This window comes from Teleopsis dalmanni, unplaced genomic scaffold (assembly GCF_002237135.1).
Source record: "Teleopsis dalmanni isolate 2A unplaced genomic scaffold, ASM223713v2 unscaffolded_contig_0256, whole genome shotgun sequence".
Classification (NCBI taxonomy): Eukaryota; Metazoa; Arthropoda; class Insecta; order Diptera; family Diopsidae; genus Teleopsis; species Teleopsis dalmanni.
In genome coordinates, this window is record NW_024031638.1 from 1 (window position 1) to 15,972 (window position 15,972).

At 37.2% G+C, this 15,972-nt stretch overlaps 1 protein-coding gene across 1 annotated transcript; it reads right to left on the reverse strand.

Annotated features, from left to right (window-relative positions):
• Nucleotides 1–15,020: 15,020 nt before the first annotated feature.
• On the reverse strand, nucleotides 15,021–15,818 carry LOC119663253. The gene has a single exon (XM_038072907.1). The coding sequence runs from the start codon at nucleotides 15,816–15,818 to the stop codon at nucleotides 15,021–15,023; it is 798 nt and encodes a 265-aa protein (XP_037928835.1).
• Nucleotides 15,819–15,972: the final 154 nt, after the last annotated feature.

The following is a 15,972-nucleotide window of genomic DNA, read 5'->3' on the forward strand; positions in this document are numbered from 1 at the left end:
AGTAGTTATGCCAGATTTATTAATTCGGCGGCATTATTTATAATTGATGAAATTTCGATGTGTCCGTTACAAGTGATAAAATGTATTGATACGTTGTTGAAAGACTTATGCGACGATTCACAAAAAAAACAAATGATTTTTGCTGGAAAAACTGTATTATTATGTGGAGATTTTAGACAAATATTGCCCGTTGTTCCTCATGCATCACGAGCAGTAATGATTGAAAATTGTATTACGAGTTGGGCAGAATTTCCGTTTTTCAATCATATAACGTTAACTCAAAATATGAGAGCACTCCCCGAAGAGTTGGAATTCGTTCAATTTCTAAAGAGAATTGGCAATGGTGAAGATTTAGTAGAAATTCCAGCAAATTTGATAGGTGTTGAATTTAACATAGTACATGATATTTTTGGATATTAATGAAACCATTTTATCAGATAGAATGTTGAAGTCAGTTGTGTTAGCTCCAACTAATGAAGATTGTGGACTTATCAATAACGATGTATTGAATCGCATCGCTGGTGAAAAAAAGGTTTATTACAGTTTTGACAGAATTATTTGCGAGGATAACAGTGAGGTGTGCAACTATCCAGTAGAATTTTTGAATACTTTGATTGTAAGTGGTTTGCCACCACATAAGTTGGAGCTCAAGATTAATGCGATAGTTTTGTTAATTCGAAATTTAAATACGTAGCAAACATTAGTGAATGGGACGAGAATGCGAGTCAAAGCAATGCATAATAACACAGTAGATTGTGAAGTACTCACTGGAGTTGCTCGCGGAAAACGTGTTTTGATTCCACGCATACACTTGACGTATTCAGGGACTGCACTGCCATTTAATTTTCAAAGAACACAGTTTCCAGTCATCAGCGCATTTGCTATGACAATTAACAAATCCCAAGGACAGACATTTGATAGAGTTGGAATATTGTTGAGGAGACCTGTTTTTTCGCATGGTCAACTTTACGTTGCAGCGAGTAGAGTTAGATCATTTGACGGGCTTAAATTTTATGTCAGTAATGAAGGTGGACAAGGTCATTTGGCTAATGATGAAAGGGTGTTTACAAAAAATATTGTTTACACTGAAGTTTTGAGAACTTCGTGATATAAAATATAGAATTATTATTATACATTATTATCATTTTAGATTTCATTCAGTTGGAATGTTTTTCAATATTTAATTTTTTTCATTCGTTCATTTGCCAATTTCATTTCTTTGTTTCTTGCCTTCACTGCATACCGCGATTTGATTTCGTGATGGCAGAGTATAGGAATTTGTTTGATAATTAACACGGGAGCGAGATGTTGTGCAAAGTCGCATTGTCGAAATTATGGCTTCAATAAAGAATAAACGCGATCAATTGAAAATCGAAGGACTTTTTTTTGATTTTTTTTTTTAATTATTTTATTATTTAAGGGTTCGTGTTCTAGTTTGAACGGGATATGGTTATGCGTAATACAGTATGTAAATACCTTGAGCCTATGCCATATCAAGACCATGATGCGTGATATATTATCACATCCTTCTCGAGGTGAACCTGTTTTTCATGTTGGCTATCATGTCGGCATAACAGAACATCATGGATCTAGAGAGGAAAACTCGATAAAACCCGTAATCTCCGGTGTTATTCGACCCGTGCCGATGAGATGAATAGCACTACGTCAGTGTGTTTTTAAACGGAGACCTCCGGATAACTGGCGCCCTCCGGTTGTAATTTAGCCTTATCCGGGTATTGCGGATCTCTGCCCGGATGGACCCTCCCTTCTCCGCAACTCGTGGGTTTAAATATGAATGAACCAATAACTAATAAAAATAAAAATTCTATAGCGGAGAGCTCGGCTAAACAGAGCTCAAAATCTTCGGACACTAAGTGTCCAAACAAGGTACCTACCGCGACTTCCAGTGGTAATAAAAAGGTGCCTCCAAATCATAAACAAAATGTATCGACGCGCTCCGGACCACTAATTCGGTCAGGCCCTCCTGGGAGGAGGAGTTACAAGGAACGCCGAGCGGCGACTAGACTGCTCGAAAGATACGGCAATATTTCGGTTACATCCGAATCTATGAAGGCCAGGATTGCCTGGGCTAAGCAGGTCCTCGATACCTCGAAGGACAAGCAGGAACCTGCTACGAAGCGACAGCGCTCATTAGATGAGTCAGCTTCAAAACCTGATGCCAAAAAGGCAAAATTTCGTGGCAACGCCACAAATGCAAAATCCTTTAGCGACATGCTGAAGGGTTCTTTAATAATGGGAGTCATTGATGAAAATGACCCGGATGGCACAATTACACCTGCTAAGTGGGACTTAATTGAGCTCAAGCTCCTTGACATTTATGTCGATCTCCTGAAGGACTTTCCTGGAGACGGTCCCACTTGTCGCGATAGTGGATGGCATCAGGGCCATGTGAAACTTATCGCCTGCGCAGATCAGCGTTCTGTTGATCTTTTTCGCAAAGCCATTTCCAGAATTGGTGAGGCATGGCCAGGCGCCAAACTTAAGGTTGTTACTAAGGAGCAAATCCCTAGTCGACCAAGAGCGCGTTCCTGGATACCAGCCCATCAGTCCGATCCTCAGCGGATTCTGGAACTTATTCGGCTAGGAAACCGGCAGTTAAACACATCAACGTGGAAGATTACCAAGCTGGAGGAAGTCAAAGGTAAATATAGGTCGGTCAGTTTTGTGATTGACAAAGCATCCTTGGCCACTTTGGCGAAATCAAACGGTGTTATTAACTACGGTTTCTCAGCCATCACAATGAGGGTATATAAAAAGGACGAGGAGCAATCCTTACCTAACGACACAGGTCCAGCAGCACCGCAAGGCACTGTTGATACCATAATGGAAGCGGGTGATATTGAAACTGCTACCGCAAACTCAGTGGGCCCAGTAGAAATACTGCCTACCACTTCTGATTCAATAAATATGGACGTGACTATGTCCTCTCCAGCTCCTTCAATTACATCTGAAGAGAGTATTGGTACGCGCTATCTTTTTGACGAAGAAGAACTTTTGAACTCTGAAAATGAATCTGAAGAAGATAGCGCGCTTGACGTTACAGTGGTGGACACTACCACATCCAAAACAAATCATGATGCGGGTACTACAAATTAACCTGCACCACTGCAAGGCTGCGTCCGCCAGCTTGTTGCAATGCCTCAGCAACAACGAGGCTGATATGGTCCTGGTGCAAGAGCCATGGGTTTTCAAGGATCTTGTCTGCGGACTCAGGACTAAAAACTTTGACTTAATGTATGCGGTAAACAAGGGTAAGCCTAGATCCTGCATATTAATAAATAAAATATATAACGCTCTCATGCTTTCGCAGTATAGTGACAAAGACCTAACCGCAGTAAGTATTGAGGGACCTTGGGGCCAGATATGGGCGGTATCTGCATATATGGCTCATGATCACGAAGAGTTACCATCAAGTAGCCTAAAACAGCTGACAATTGACGCTAGGAGACTTGGTGCAGATATCATTTTGGGTTGCGACGCAAATGCGCACCATGAAATATGGGGCAGCTCAAACACGAATGAACGTGGTGAGTTACTTTTCGATTTTATTTTTAGTAATAATCTTTTTATATGTAATGACGGTAATAGGCCGACTTTTGTTACCAAAAACAGGCAGGAGGTTTTAGACATTACCGTGACTACTGCCAAAATTCATGGGTCTATAAGAAAATGGAAAGTGTCCACTAGACACTCTTTTTCAGACCATATGATTTTAGAATTTTCTATAAACTTAAAGAAATCAAGTACCCCCAGTTTAGAAACTTTCAGAAATGTCAGGAATACAAACTGGACAAAGTACAAATCATCTATAAATGAGCTGCTGACAAACTCTACTCTTTATCCGCCAGAGAATATAAATGATCTGGACGAGCAGGTAGGAGATCTTACCTCAATACTTAATGAAGCTTTTAACCTTGCCTGTCCTTCAACTCGACCTAGTAGGAAGAGTAACCCACCCTGGTGGAATAGAAACTTAGGTCAATTGAGGAAAGAATGCAGGAGACTTTTTAATAGGGCAAAGCTAAATAGAAATGAGAGTGACTGGTCTGAATATAAGATCTCTCTGCAGAATTATAAGAAAGAACTACGTAAGTCTAAGAGGATTAGTTGGCAATCATATTGTCAAGAGATTAGTAGGGACTCTGAAACCTCTAGACTACGCAAAATCCTATCTAAAAATCCTTCTGTTCCTGAGTTGCTAAGAAAACCGGATGGGACTTGGTCAAATAACAGTAGGGAGTCACTAGATTTATTACTAGATACCCACTTTCCAGGATCCTTTGCTTCGACGGAATCCTCAGAATGTTTAAACTACGCACCGGTAAACTCTATCAAGTTAAACCTACAAACTCTAAAATGGGCCATTTTTAGCTTTAAGCCATATAAATCACCAGGACCGGATGGTATTCATCCTATTGAGCTGCAAAACTCTTGGGATCAAATACAAAACTGGCATCTGACCATTTTTAAATATTGTCTCATTTTTAATTATGTTCCAACTCAATGGAGAAAGGTTAGAGTTGTTTTTATTCCTAAGGCGGATAAAACCTCTCATAGTAACCCTAATGAACTCCGTCCAATTAGTCTTTCATCTTTCATGCTGAAAGCTTTAGAAAGAATTATAGACTTTGAAATAAGGCGCGTTATAGATCCCAATCTTTGGTCACCGTCACAACACGCCTACACTAAGGGTAAATCCACAGAGACAGCACTCCATGCCCTCACCTGTACTATTGAAAAAACTCTTAAAGTAAAAGAATTTTGTATAGTGGCTTTCGTAGATATTGAAGGAGCTTTTAACAATATTCTTCCCAATGCAATAGCTAACGCACTCTCGCGTCTGGGTGTTGAGGATGCGCTCATCAGCTTTATCGGTCAGCTACTAACTGGCAGAATTATTGAAGCACAAATGGGTGTATCAGCAACACACAGACGGGTAAATCGAGGTACCCCCCAAGGGGGCGTACTCTCTCCTCTCCTCTGGAATATAGCGGTGAATGAACTGTTACAAAAACTGGGGAGAGCGGGATGCGGGACAGTTGCTTATGCGGATGACATTGCACTAACAGTTACTGGAAAATATGCTACTAGTTTAAGGGATATTTTGCAGTATGGCCTGAATATCCTTAACAATTGGACACTGACATGTGGTCTCGGGGTTAACCCCAGAAAAACAGAAATCGTAGTATTTACCAGAAAACATAGGTTTCCAAATCTTTCTCCACTCTATATTAAAGGTTCTGCGATACAATATATTGAGAAAGCAAAATTTTTAGGCATTGTTTTCGATAGGAAACTGAGCTGGAAAGAAAATGTTTTGGAGCGGGCTAGGAAAGCAAACATTGCTTTGCTCCTTTGTCAAAAAGCTATTGGTAAAAGGTGGGGTTTGCAACCACGTATCGCTCAATGGCTATACACTGCTGTCATTAGACCAATACTTCTGTATGGCATTGCCATATGGTGGACAGCTCTTGATAAATCTTCGTACTGTACGGTACTGAACAGGGTTCAGCGCAGGGCTGAACTCTGTATAAGTGGTGCTCTGTGTACAACACCATCTATAGCACTAGATCTAATGCTCCATTTAATGCCACTTGACATCATCAGTAAGCAGTTGGCAGCATCATCTGCCCTAAGACTTAAGGCTACTTCACAATGGAAGGCTAGTGACTATGGGCACGGCTCGATTCTAAATATTTTCAGTCCTACTCCAAATAACATTGACTACACCTCTCCGATTCTCGACTTTGATAGAAAATTTATTGTTAGATTCCCATCCAGGGAAGCTTGGTTGTCAGGAGGTCCCTCCCTGGGTGAGGGTCTGCAAATTTTTACTGATGGTTCAAAAACTGGGAGCGGCGTAGGCAGTGGAGTTTTCTCAGAGGGGCTGAATATATCCTCCTGCTATAGGCTTCCGGATCACTGTAGTGTTTTTCAGGCAGAAGTAATTGCCATTAAGGAAGCTTTAGCTTGTCTAGAAGTAGGTAATATACTTGAAAGGAATATATATATACTATCGGATAGTCAAGCTGCTTTAAAGTCCTTGAGTTCTGTTCAATTCACATCTAGGACGGTCCTTGACTGCTACACATCTCTAAATGAGATGTCGACGCAGTTCAATATTTCTCTAATCTGGGTTCCCGGTCATAGGGATATTTACGGCAATTGTAAAGCAGACGAGCTAGCCAGACGTGGTGCTTCAGGGAACCACTCGGAACACCTAAACAATCTGGGCATATCGTTGACTTCATGCAAATTGATTTTGAGTTCTTCCTGTGCCGAACTTTTTAATAAAAGATGGGAAGACTCTGCGATATGCAGGCATCTGTATGCAATGTGGCCACAGACCAACAATAGAAAATCGAAATCTCTTTTAGAGTTATCCCGTAGAGATATCAGTCTTGTAGTGGGTTTACTAACAGGTCATTGTATTCTAGGTAATCATGCTAGGAGACTGAATCTACCGTTCAACCATTTTTGCCGCAGTTGTGGTGAGGATGACGAAAGTGCCTCTCACCTGCTTTCTTCGTGTCCGGCACATGCACGGCGTCGCCTTAAATTTTTGGGGGCTTTCTTTTTTGAGGATCTTGACGAACTTCGAGAACTCCCTCTATGTAGCATTGTAAGCTTTGTTAAAGGTTCTGGATGGTTTTAGCCCGTGGGTTCTAAATAATACGGTATCACAATGGGCCTATGGGCCTAAGTGGATCCCCCTGGGATCGCCGGTTTAACCTAACCTTTAACCTATTATTTAAGGTATTAAAGAAAATTGAAGGATGAACGCAATAAATTGCGTCAGAATTTCGAATTTCTTCAGAAGAAGATGCTGTTCTACAAAATTGCTGATTCCTGTACTGATAACTTTCCGATATCACCTGAAGAACAAATGTACGGAGCAGATGTTAAGATAATTTATTTGTTGAAAAGATTTCAAAATGGAGCATCAGTTCGAAACTTTATCGGTATTTCATTCAAACAATTCATCCATATTTTATACTAATTATTTTCTTCTTTCGCAGGTGCATATGTGGTCACATATGACGACAAATTTAAATTAAACGATTTGATTGGATTGATGATACAAGGAAGAATTAAGCCAAAACCAGAAACACAACAAATAATTTTGCACGAGATGAAATTATAAATTTTAATTTATTTTTTAAATTGTTTTCTACAACTTTCTTTAGATTTTGTTCATATTTTAATCAAATTCATCAATAAAATTTAAATACTATTAAACTAAATAAATTGTATTTTCTATTGGTCGAATTTCGACCACTGGCGACCCTAGTAATAATAACTTGGAGTTTTTTGAATAAATAAATATCTAAATTATACAGATATAACAATGGTATACAAGGAAAGGACGCTTTCAAGGTGTATACACGCACCAATAATATTTTTTTCAGTTAGTATTTTTGTTTAATTTTAAAATCAACATATACATTGTCTAATATTGCATTATATTACAGAAGCTGCATATACTGAAGTCCTAAGTGAAGAAAATTATAGGAACGATATAAAAAAGGGTTTCAAGGTTGCAAAAAACCGATATTATAGAGAGGCTTACACCAAAAAAAAAACAACAAAAGGGATTAACTAGATATAGTTATAAATAGTTTTACAGTATTATTAGTTTAATAATGTTAATTTTAGTTTAAATAAATTTTAGGTATAGTTATAGATAGTTTTATAGTGTTATTAGTTTAAAAAATGTATATATTATTTAATTTATAATAATGTTAATTTAAGTTTAAATAAATTTTAGGTATAGTTATATAGATATAATCGTGTTATAATCATGTTAATAATTTTCCCAGTAGCAGAAATAAGGAGTAAAAAGGTCTTTTTAAAGGCCTTTTTCTGCAGTAAGTAGTACCTACACACTTGTATTTTTTACTATTTCTTTTTAGTTCTGGATGAGCCAATATCGGAGGCCTTACACACTCGCTGTGTAGAAAAGGCCTTTAAAAGGCACTGCAATACAAATTCTGGGGAAGGCCTTACACACTCGCTGCGTAGAAAAGGCCTTTATAAAGCACTGCAACACAAATTCTGAGGAAGGCCTTACACACTCGCTGCGTAGAAAAGGCCTTTATAAAGCACTGCAACAAAAATTCTGAGGAAGGCCTTACACACTCGCTGCGTAGAAAAGGCCGCCAAAAGATTTTAAAAAATGCATGTATTTGTAATTAATTATATTTAATAAAATTCCAATATCTTTTATATTATAATAAAATTTATTTAAATTAACCCAGTAGCAGAATACTCAAGGCCTTGTCAAAAAAAGGCCTTTTAAAAGCACTCCATCAGAAGGTGTAATGAAATTCACAGGCCTTTCGTTAAAGTACTTCAAAAAGGCCTTTACTAAAAAGGCGTCACTAAAGGAGTTGATGCGCATTGCGTACACGCAAGCGATGTTCAAATCATATTTGCATGTTTTGTTTTTAAGTATATCTGTTTTTTTTTCGTTTTGGCTTACCTTTGCTTTATTTCGTTGTAGTCTAGACTACTGTCTCTTCTTTGTTAAGTTAAGTTATTGCAAGTTATGAAATTCTAACAAAATTAGTCCGTTCGTGAATTCGAAAATATGCTGATCGCGAGTGAAATAATTTATAAATAGTGCTTATTAAAAGTAATAAGAATATATAAACTAATTAAATAAACTAATTAAAATAAATGAAAAGACAACTGAACCATACAAATATTAAATAATAGTGCAAAACAGTGAAAAATTTTAAGTAACAATTGTAACAAAACAATTGTAAATATACTTTTATTTGAAAATGAGTAGTAGAAGTACGTGGAAAAGAAAAATTAGGGCTGAAAAATTGGCTTTAATAAAAAAATTGAAAGAAAGCACAGAATGTTTAGAACAAGAGAATACATCACTTGTAATTGCACAAAACAGTTTAACTCTTTCTGACGATAATATATTAGGTGACGCTATTTCTGAAAATTCAGTGCATTCCGAACCAAATTTAAATTCAAATATAAATATTAGAGATAAATTAAGGCTGTGGTACTTTCAACATAATCCAACAAGGCAATGCGCAACCAGTTTACGTCAGTTACTTAAATCTGAAAACTTAGATGTCCCAGTAAGTTTAAGTGGTTTGCTAAAAGAAAAAAAGAAGGTAACAGTTGTTAGAAGTGTTTCTCCCGGAAGTTACATTCATATAGGTTTAAAAAACCAATTAAATAAAATTCCGGAAGATATTCTAAGTGGAAATACAGAAATTATGTTGAATATTAGAATTGATGGATTACCTGTCTTTAAAAGTTCATCTCAAAGTTTGTGGCCAATAAAAATATTGCATCTTATGATGAAGCCACTTTGGTAAGATACTTAACACTTAATATATCTTAATTACTCATATTTCTCTTCTTATATTTAGATTTTAAATATTCAAAAAACAATTTCAAATGGAGGGTTTGCAAAAAATTTGCACAACATTCTTGGAAAAGATATTATTACCAATTTCAACTATGATGGTATACAAGGAAAGGACGCTTTCAAGGTGTATACACGCACCAATAATATTTTTTTCAGTTAGTATTTTTGTTTAATTTTAAAATCAACATATACATTGTCTAATATTGCATTATATTACAGAAGCTGCATATACTGAAGTCCTAAACACTTGGTGTAAGCCTCTCTATAATATCGGTTTTTTGCAACCTTGAAACCCTTTTTTATATCGTTCCTATAATTTTCTTCACTTAGGACTTCAGTATATGCAGCTTCTGTAATATAATGCAATATTAGACAATGTATATGTTGATTTTAAAATTAAACAAAAATACTAACTGAAAAAAATATTATTGATGCGTGTATACACCTTGAAAGCGTCCTTTCCTTGTATACCATCATAGTTGAAATTGGTAATAATATCTTTTCCAAGAATGTTGTGCAAATTTTTTGCAAACCCTCCATTTGAAATTGTTTTTTGAATATTTAAAATCTAAATATAAGAAGAGAAATATGAGTAATTAAGATATATTAAGTGTTAAGTATCTTACCAAAGTGGCTTCATCATAAGATGCAATATTTTTATTAGCCACAAACTTTGAGATGAACTTTTAAAGACAGGTAATCCATCAATTCTAATATTCAACATAATTTCTGTATTTCCACTTAGAATATCTTCCGGAATTTTATTTAATTGGTTTTTTAAACCTATATGAATGTAACTTCCGGGAGAAACACTTCTAACAACTGTTACCTTCTTTTTTTCTTTTAGCAAACCACTTAAACTTACTGGGACATCTAAGTTTTCAGATTTAAGTAACTGAAGTAAACTGGTTGCGCATTGCCTTGTTGGATTATGTTGAAAGTACCACAGCCTTAATTTATCTCTAATATTTATATTTGAATTTAAATTTGGTTCGGAATGCACTGAATTTTCAGAAATAGCGTCACCTAATATATTATCGTCAGAAAGAGTTAAACTGTTTTGTGCAATTACAAGTGATGTATTCTCTTGTTCTAAACATTCTGTGCTTTCTTTTAATTTTTTTATTAAAGCCAATTTTTCAGCCCTAATTTTTCTTTTCCACGTACTTCTACTACTCATTTTCAAATAAAAGTATATTTACAATTGTTTTGTTACAATTGTTACTTAAAATTTTTCACTGTTTTGCACTATTATTTAATATTTGTATGGTTCAGTTGTCTTTTCATTTATTTTAATTAGTTTATTTAATTAGTTTATACATTCTTATTACTTTTAATAAGCACTATTTATAAATTATTTCACTCGCGATCAGCATATTTTCGAATTCACGAACGGACTAATTTTGTTAGAATTTCATAACTTGCAATAACTTAACTTAACAAAGAAGAGACAGTAGTCTAGACTACAACGAAATAAAGCAAAGGTAAGCCAAAACGAAAAAAAAACAGATATACTTAAAAACAAAACATGCAAATATGATTTGAACACCGCTTGCGTGTACGCAATGCGCATCAACTCCTTTAGTGACGCCTTTTTAGTAAAGGCCTTTTTGAAGTACTTTAACGAAAGGCCTGTGAATTTCATTACACCTTCTGATGGAGTGCTTTTAAAAGGCCTTTTTTTGACAAGGCCTTGAGTATTCTGCTACTGGGTTAATTTAAATAAATTTTATTATAATATAAAAGATATTGGAATTTTATTAAATATAATTAATTACAAATACATGCATTTTTTAAAATCTTTTGGCGGCCTTTTCTACGCAGCGAGTGTGTAAGGCCTTCCTCAGAATTTGTGTTGCAGTGCTTTATAAAGGCCTTTTCTACGCAGCGAGTGTGTAAGGCCTTCCTCAGAATTTGTGTTGCAGTGCTTTATAAAGGCCTTTTCTACACAGCGAGTGTGTAAGGCCTCCGATATTGGCTCATCCAGAACTAAAAAGAAATAGTAAAAAATACAAGTGTGTAGGTACTACTTACTGCAGAAAAAGGCCTTTAAAAAGACCTTTTTACTCCTTATTTCTGCTACTGGGAAAATTATTAACATGATTATAACACGATTATATCTATATAACTATACCTAAAATTTATTTAAACTTAAATTAACATTATTATAAATTAAATAATATATACATTTTTTAAACTAATAACACTGTTGTGATTACAATAACCAAATAGCTTTTATTAATAAAAAATAGTATTTATTGCAACACAAACTTTTATTATTTTTAATACAACTTTAGAAACACTAACTAATTGACTGACTGATCAACTGACTGACTAAAATCTGAATAAAATATTTTTAAATAAAATATTTTTAAATATCAGAGAATCTGACAATTTTAGCCTACTTTGTTGATTCTCACCACACAGCCCCTTCTAGAATTTGACGCCTGCATCACGACAAATTCTATCCGTATTACACATTATTACTACCTCATAAGTCTCAATGGAAAACGCACTATTCTACCCACTCGAGTCACCTTCGGTGCTATCTGCTTGTTACTGTCATCATCTAACACCTTGACACTATCTTGGCCACAACCTTCATCAGCTTCATTTGCAAAATATGCTGGTTTCACTCGATCCATGCTGACGTTCATCGTGCGTCCTCTTGCCCTTATTGTTAGAGTTTTCTCACCACGACATAAAATTTCATATGGGCCCTCATACGGCTGTTTCAGTGGTGGTCGCACAGCGTCATCACGTAAGAATACGTGCGTACTGCTTTTCAAATCTTTAAATACGAATGGCTTTTCCGTCATATGACGCGATGTTTGTAATGGCTTCAGTTCGCTCATAGTTTCCCTTAACTTCTTAACAAACTCTGTTTGCGATACTTGCTTCAAATCACCATCAAACACCTCTCCTGGTAAACGTATATTTACCCCATAAATTAATTCCGACGGTGTCGCTTGCAAATCTTCTTTAAATGCCGCTCTTAATCCCATTACAACAATTAGCAAGGCCCTTGTCCATTCAACACTTGATTTACACTTCAGTGCAGACTTTAGCGTGCGATGAAAACGTTCGACAAGTCCATTTGACTGTGGATGATATGCTGTAGTTCGATGCCTTTCACACCCCAAAATTTTGGCTAGCTCATCGAAAAGCTTGGATTCAAATTGCCGTCCCTGGTCTGTCGTAATCCTTTTCGGCACACCATAATGCGCTATCCAATCCTTAATTAAAGCCTCAGCCACACATTCTGCCGTAATCTCCGCCAATGGTACCACCACCGGCCACCTTGAAAACCGGTCAATGCATGTCAGGCAATACCGCATACCATTACTATAAGGCAAAGGTCCCACGATATCAATATGAACATGCTCAAAACGTTGATCAGGAGCGTTGAAATCCTGCAACACAGTCCTGTTGTGCCGCTGGATTTTTGACTTTTGGCATGCCATGCATGTTTTCACCATTTGACTTATTTCAGTCTTCATTTTAGGCCAACAAAAACGAGAACTTATTAGTTTTATAGTTGCTTTTCTACCAGGATGAGCTAAATTGTGTAACATTTCGAACACTTGCGCTCGGAAGGACTTTGTAATAAACGGTCTCGGTTTCTTTCCGGATACATCACAGTACACAGAAACACCCTCTGTAATTAACTCTACCAACTTGAGCTCCAGAGATGACGCTGTACAGTTTCTTATCAACTCGTTCATCTCTTGGTCAACTTTCTGAGCTTCTGCCAACTTATCATAGTCTAGTGATCGTCTAACTCCAGCCACTACACTTTCGACTCGAGATAAAGCATCTGCGACCGTATTTTTGCTGCCTGCTATATGCTGAATATCTGTTGTCAGCTGCCCGATAAAATCTAAATGGCGTAACTGACGTTCTGATGCTTTTTCAGATCTTTGTAAGAAAGCAAATGTAATCGGTTTATGATCCGTTAGCACAGTGCAATTCCTGCCCTCAATCATGTACCTGAAATACTTGACCGCCATATATATAGCAAGTAGCTCGCGGTCATAAGTACTATATCTTTTTTGAGTCTCTGTCAGCCTTTTGGAATAGAATCCCAGCGGTTGCATCTGTCCATCTATAAGCTGTTGCAACACTGCTCCTACTGCAACATTGCTAGCATCCACATTTAGCACCAGTTTCGCATTCGGAGCCGGGTGTGCTAGCATTGCAGCATTCGCCAGATTATTCTTACACACTTCAAATATTTTCTCGGTCTCTGCTGTCCAATCAATCAGAGATCTATCATTTTTCTTATTTCCTTTTAATAGCGCGTGCAGGATGCCATGATTCTTTGCGGCATTCGGGAGGAAACGCCTGTAAAAATTAATTGAAGCAATGAACCTTCTTAACTCTCGTACTTCCTTCGGTTTTTTAAAATTTCTTATCGCTTCTACCTTTTCAGCTATAGGTCTAATTCCATCCCCATTTATCACATGACCCAGGAAGGTAACTTCTTTCATAAAAAACACACACTTTCCCAGATTGATTCTCAGACCATGATCACTTAATCGTTTAAACACTTCTCTTAAATGTATTTCGTGTTCCTTTTCATCAGCTGATGCTATACATATATCATCTATGTACGTTACCACATAACTCAGATTCTTTAGGACATCATTCATAAACCTTTGGAAAGTTTGCGCAGCATTGCATAAACCAAAAGTCATCATGTTAAACTCATATAAGCCGAACGGGGTTATTATCGCCGTTTTAGGTCGATCCTCCTCAGCAATCGGAATCTGATTGTAGGCCTTTTCCAAGTCAATGGTAGAGAAAATTTTCTTATTGTACAATATGCGAGTAAAATCATGTATATGGGGTATTGGATACCGGTCTGGTAGTGTTATTGAATTAAGCTTCCTATAGTCACCACACGGTCTCCACTTACCATCCTTTTTCGCCACTAAATGCAACGGACTTGCCCAATTGCTGTTACTTGGTCTACAAATACCTTGTTTCGTCATAAATTCAAATTCCTTTCTCGCAATTTCAAATTTTTCAGGATTTAACCGCCGAGGTTTTGCATACACTGGCTGTCCCTTGGTAACAATTTGATGCTCTACTAGCGTAACCTTCGTGGCCACCTTATTACTAGTAGCCGGTTCCGTAATCTCTTTATAATCCCGCAGAATGTTATGTACCGGGCTAGTCGCATCAATTGTGCTTAGCTTCACGCAGTGCATCTCTCTCTTCGAACCCATTACCTGGAGGCCTGTAATGCCATCTAAAATTCTCCTGTTCTTCAGGTCAACTATCAAACCAAAATTATTCAAAAAATCCGCCCCTATTATTGGGTGATTTACCTTCGCCACTAGGAACTCCTACAGGAACTGTCTGCGCAACCCCAAATTGACTTGCACTAATTTCGTTCCATACGTGCTAATTTTCGCTCCGTTTGCTGCGTATAAATAATATTGCGTGGCTTCATTTTCAGGCTGCATTCTCTTTGGCAAAATTGAAACTTCCGCGCCTGTGTCTATTAGATAATTTATACCTGTTTTTTTATCTTTGAAGAACAAACGGCATGCTTTACCCTCTGCCACTTCACTCGCCGTCAGACGTGAAGTGGTGTTTAGTTTTCCGCTGAGTTTTGCGGTGGTTTGTACTGGCAAGGCTGAACACATTTTGTGGACCTCTCCTTGAACCGCCGATGATAAAAACAGATATTACCTCTTCTAGCACTTGATGATCGCCCTTCTCCACGATCTCTGTCATTGCTTCTTCCTCTTTTGCCCAACTGAATGACCAAATTATTTATCATGACTTTCAACTCATCAATTTCCTTCCTCATCTCCTTCGGTTCATTCCTTTGTACTACACAAACCGTTTCTGTTTCCTGTACCTCAAATACCTTATCAGCCACTTTGGCCCACTGTGCAGAATCACCTTCCACTGCAGCTACGATTGTTCTAACTCCCACTGGCAGTCGCTGTAACCACAATGACTTTAGTACATCATCATTCATTGAATTGCCGGCCATCTCCTTCATCTTCTTCAGCAATTGAGTTGGTTTCATGTCACCTAGCTCCAATTCTGTCAGCAACTTACGCAGCCTTTTGTGCTCCGATTCTGTGAATTCATAAATTAACCGTTTCTTCAACGTCTCATATTTCAACACCTTCGGTGGATCTCGAATCACATCAACTATGCACTCCAGGTATTTCGGCTCTAAACTTGCTACTACATGGTCGAACATTGTATCATCTTTCGTTATTCCCGCATTCCTGAACTGTGCTTCCATTTGCAGAAAAAAAAGGTCCGGATGCTCTCTTGAAAACATCATCGGCTTAACTGAAACCCGGTATACCTCTTTGTCAGTGCGACTTTCTCCTTCTGCCGGAAAAAAATCTTCTTCCTCACGGTTAGTCATCCTGCTTGCTAATGTTGGGCTTGATAATAACTTACAACTCCTTTTTGTGTCGGGGTCACCAATGTTGTGATTACAATAACCAAATAGCTTTTATTAATAAAAAACAGTATTTATTGTAACACAAACTTTTATTATTTTTAATACAACTTTAGAA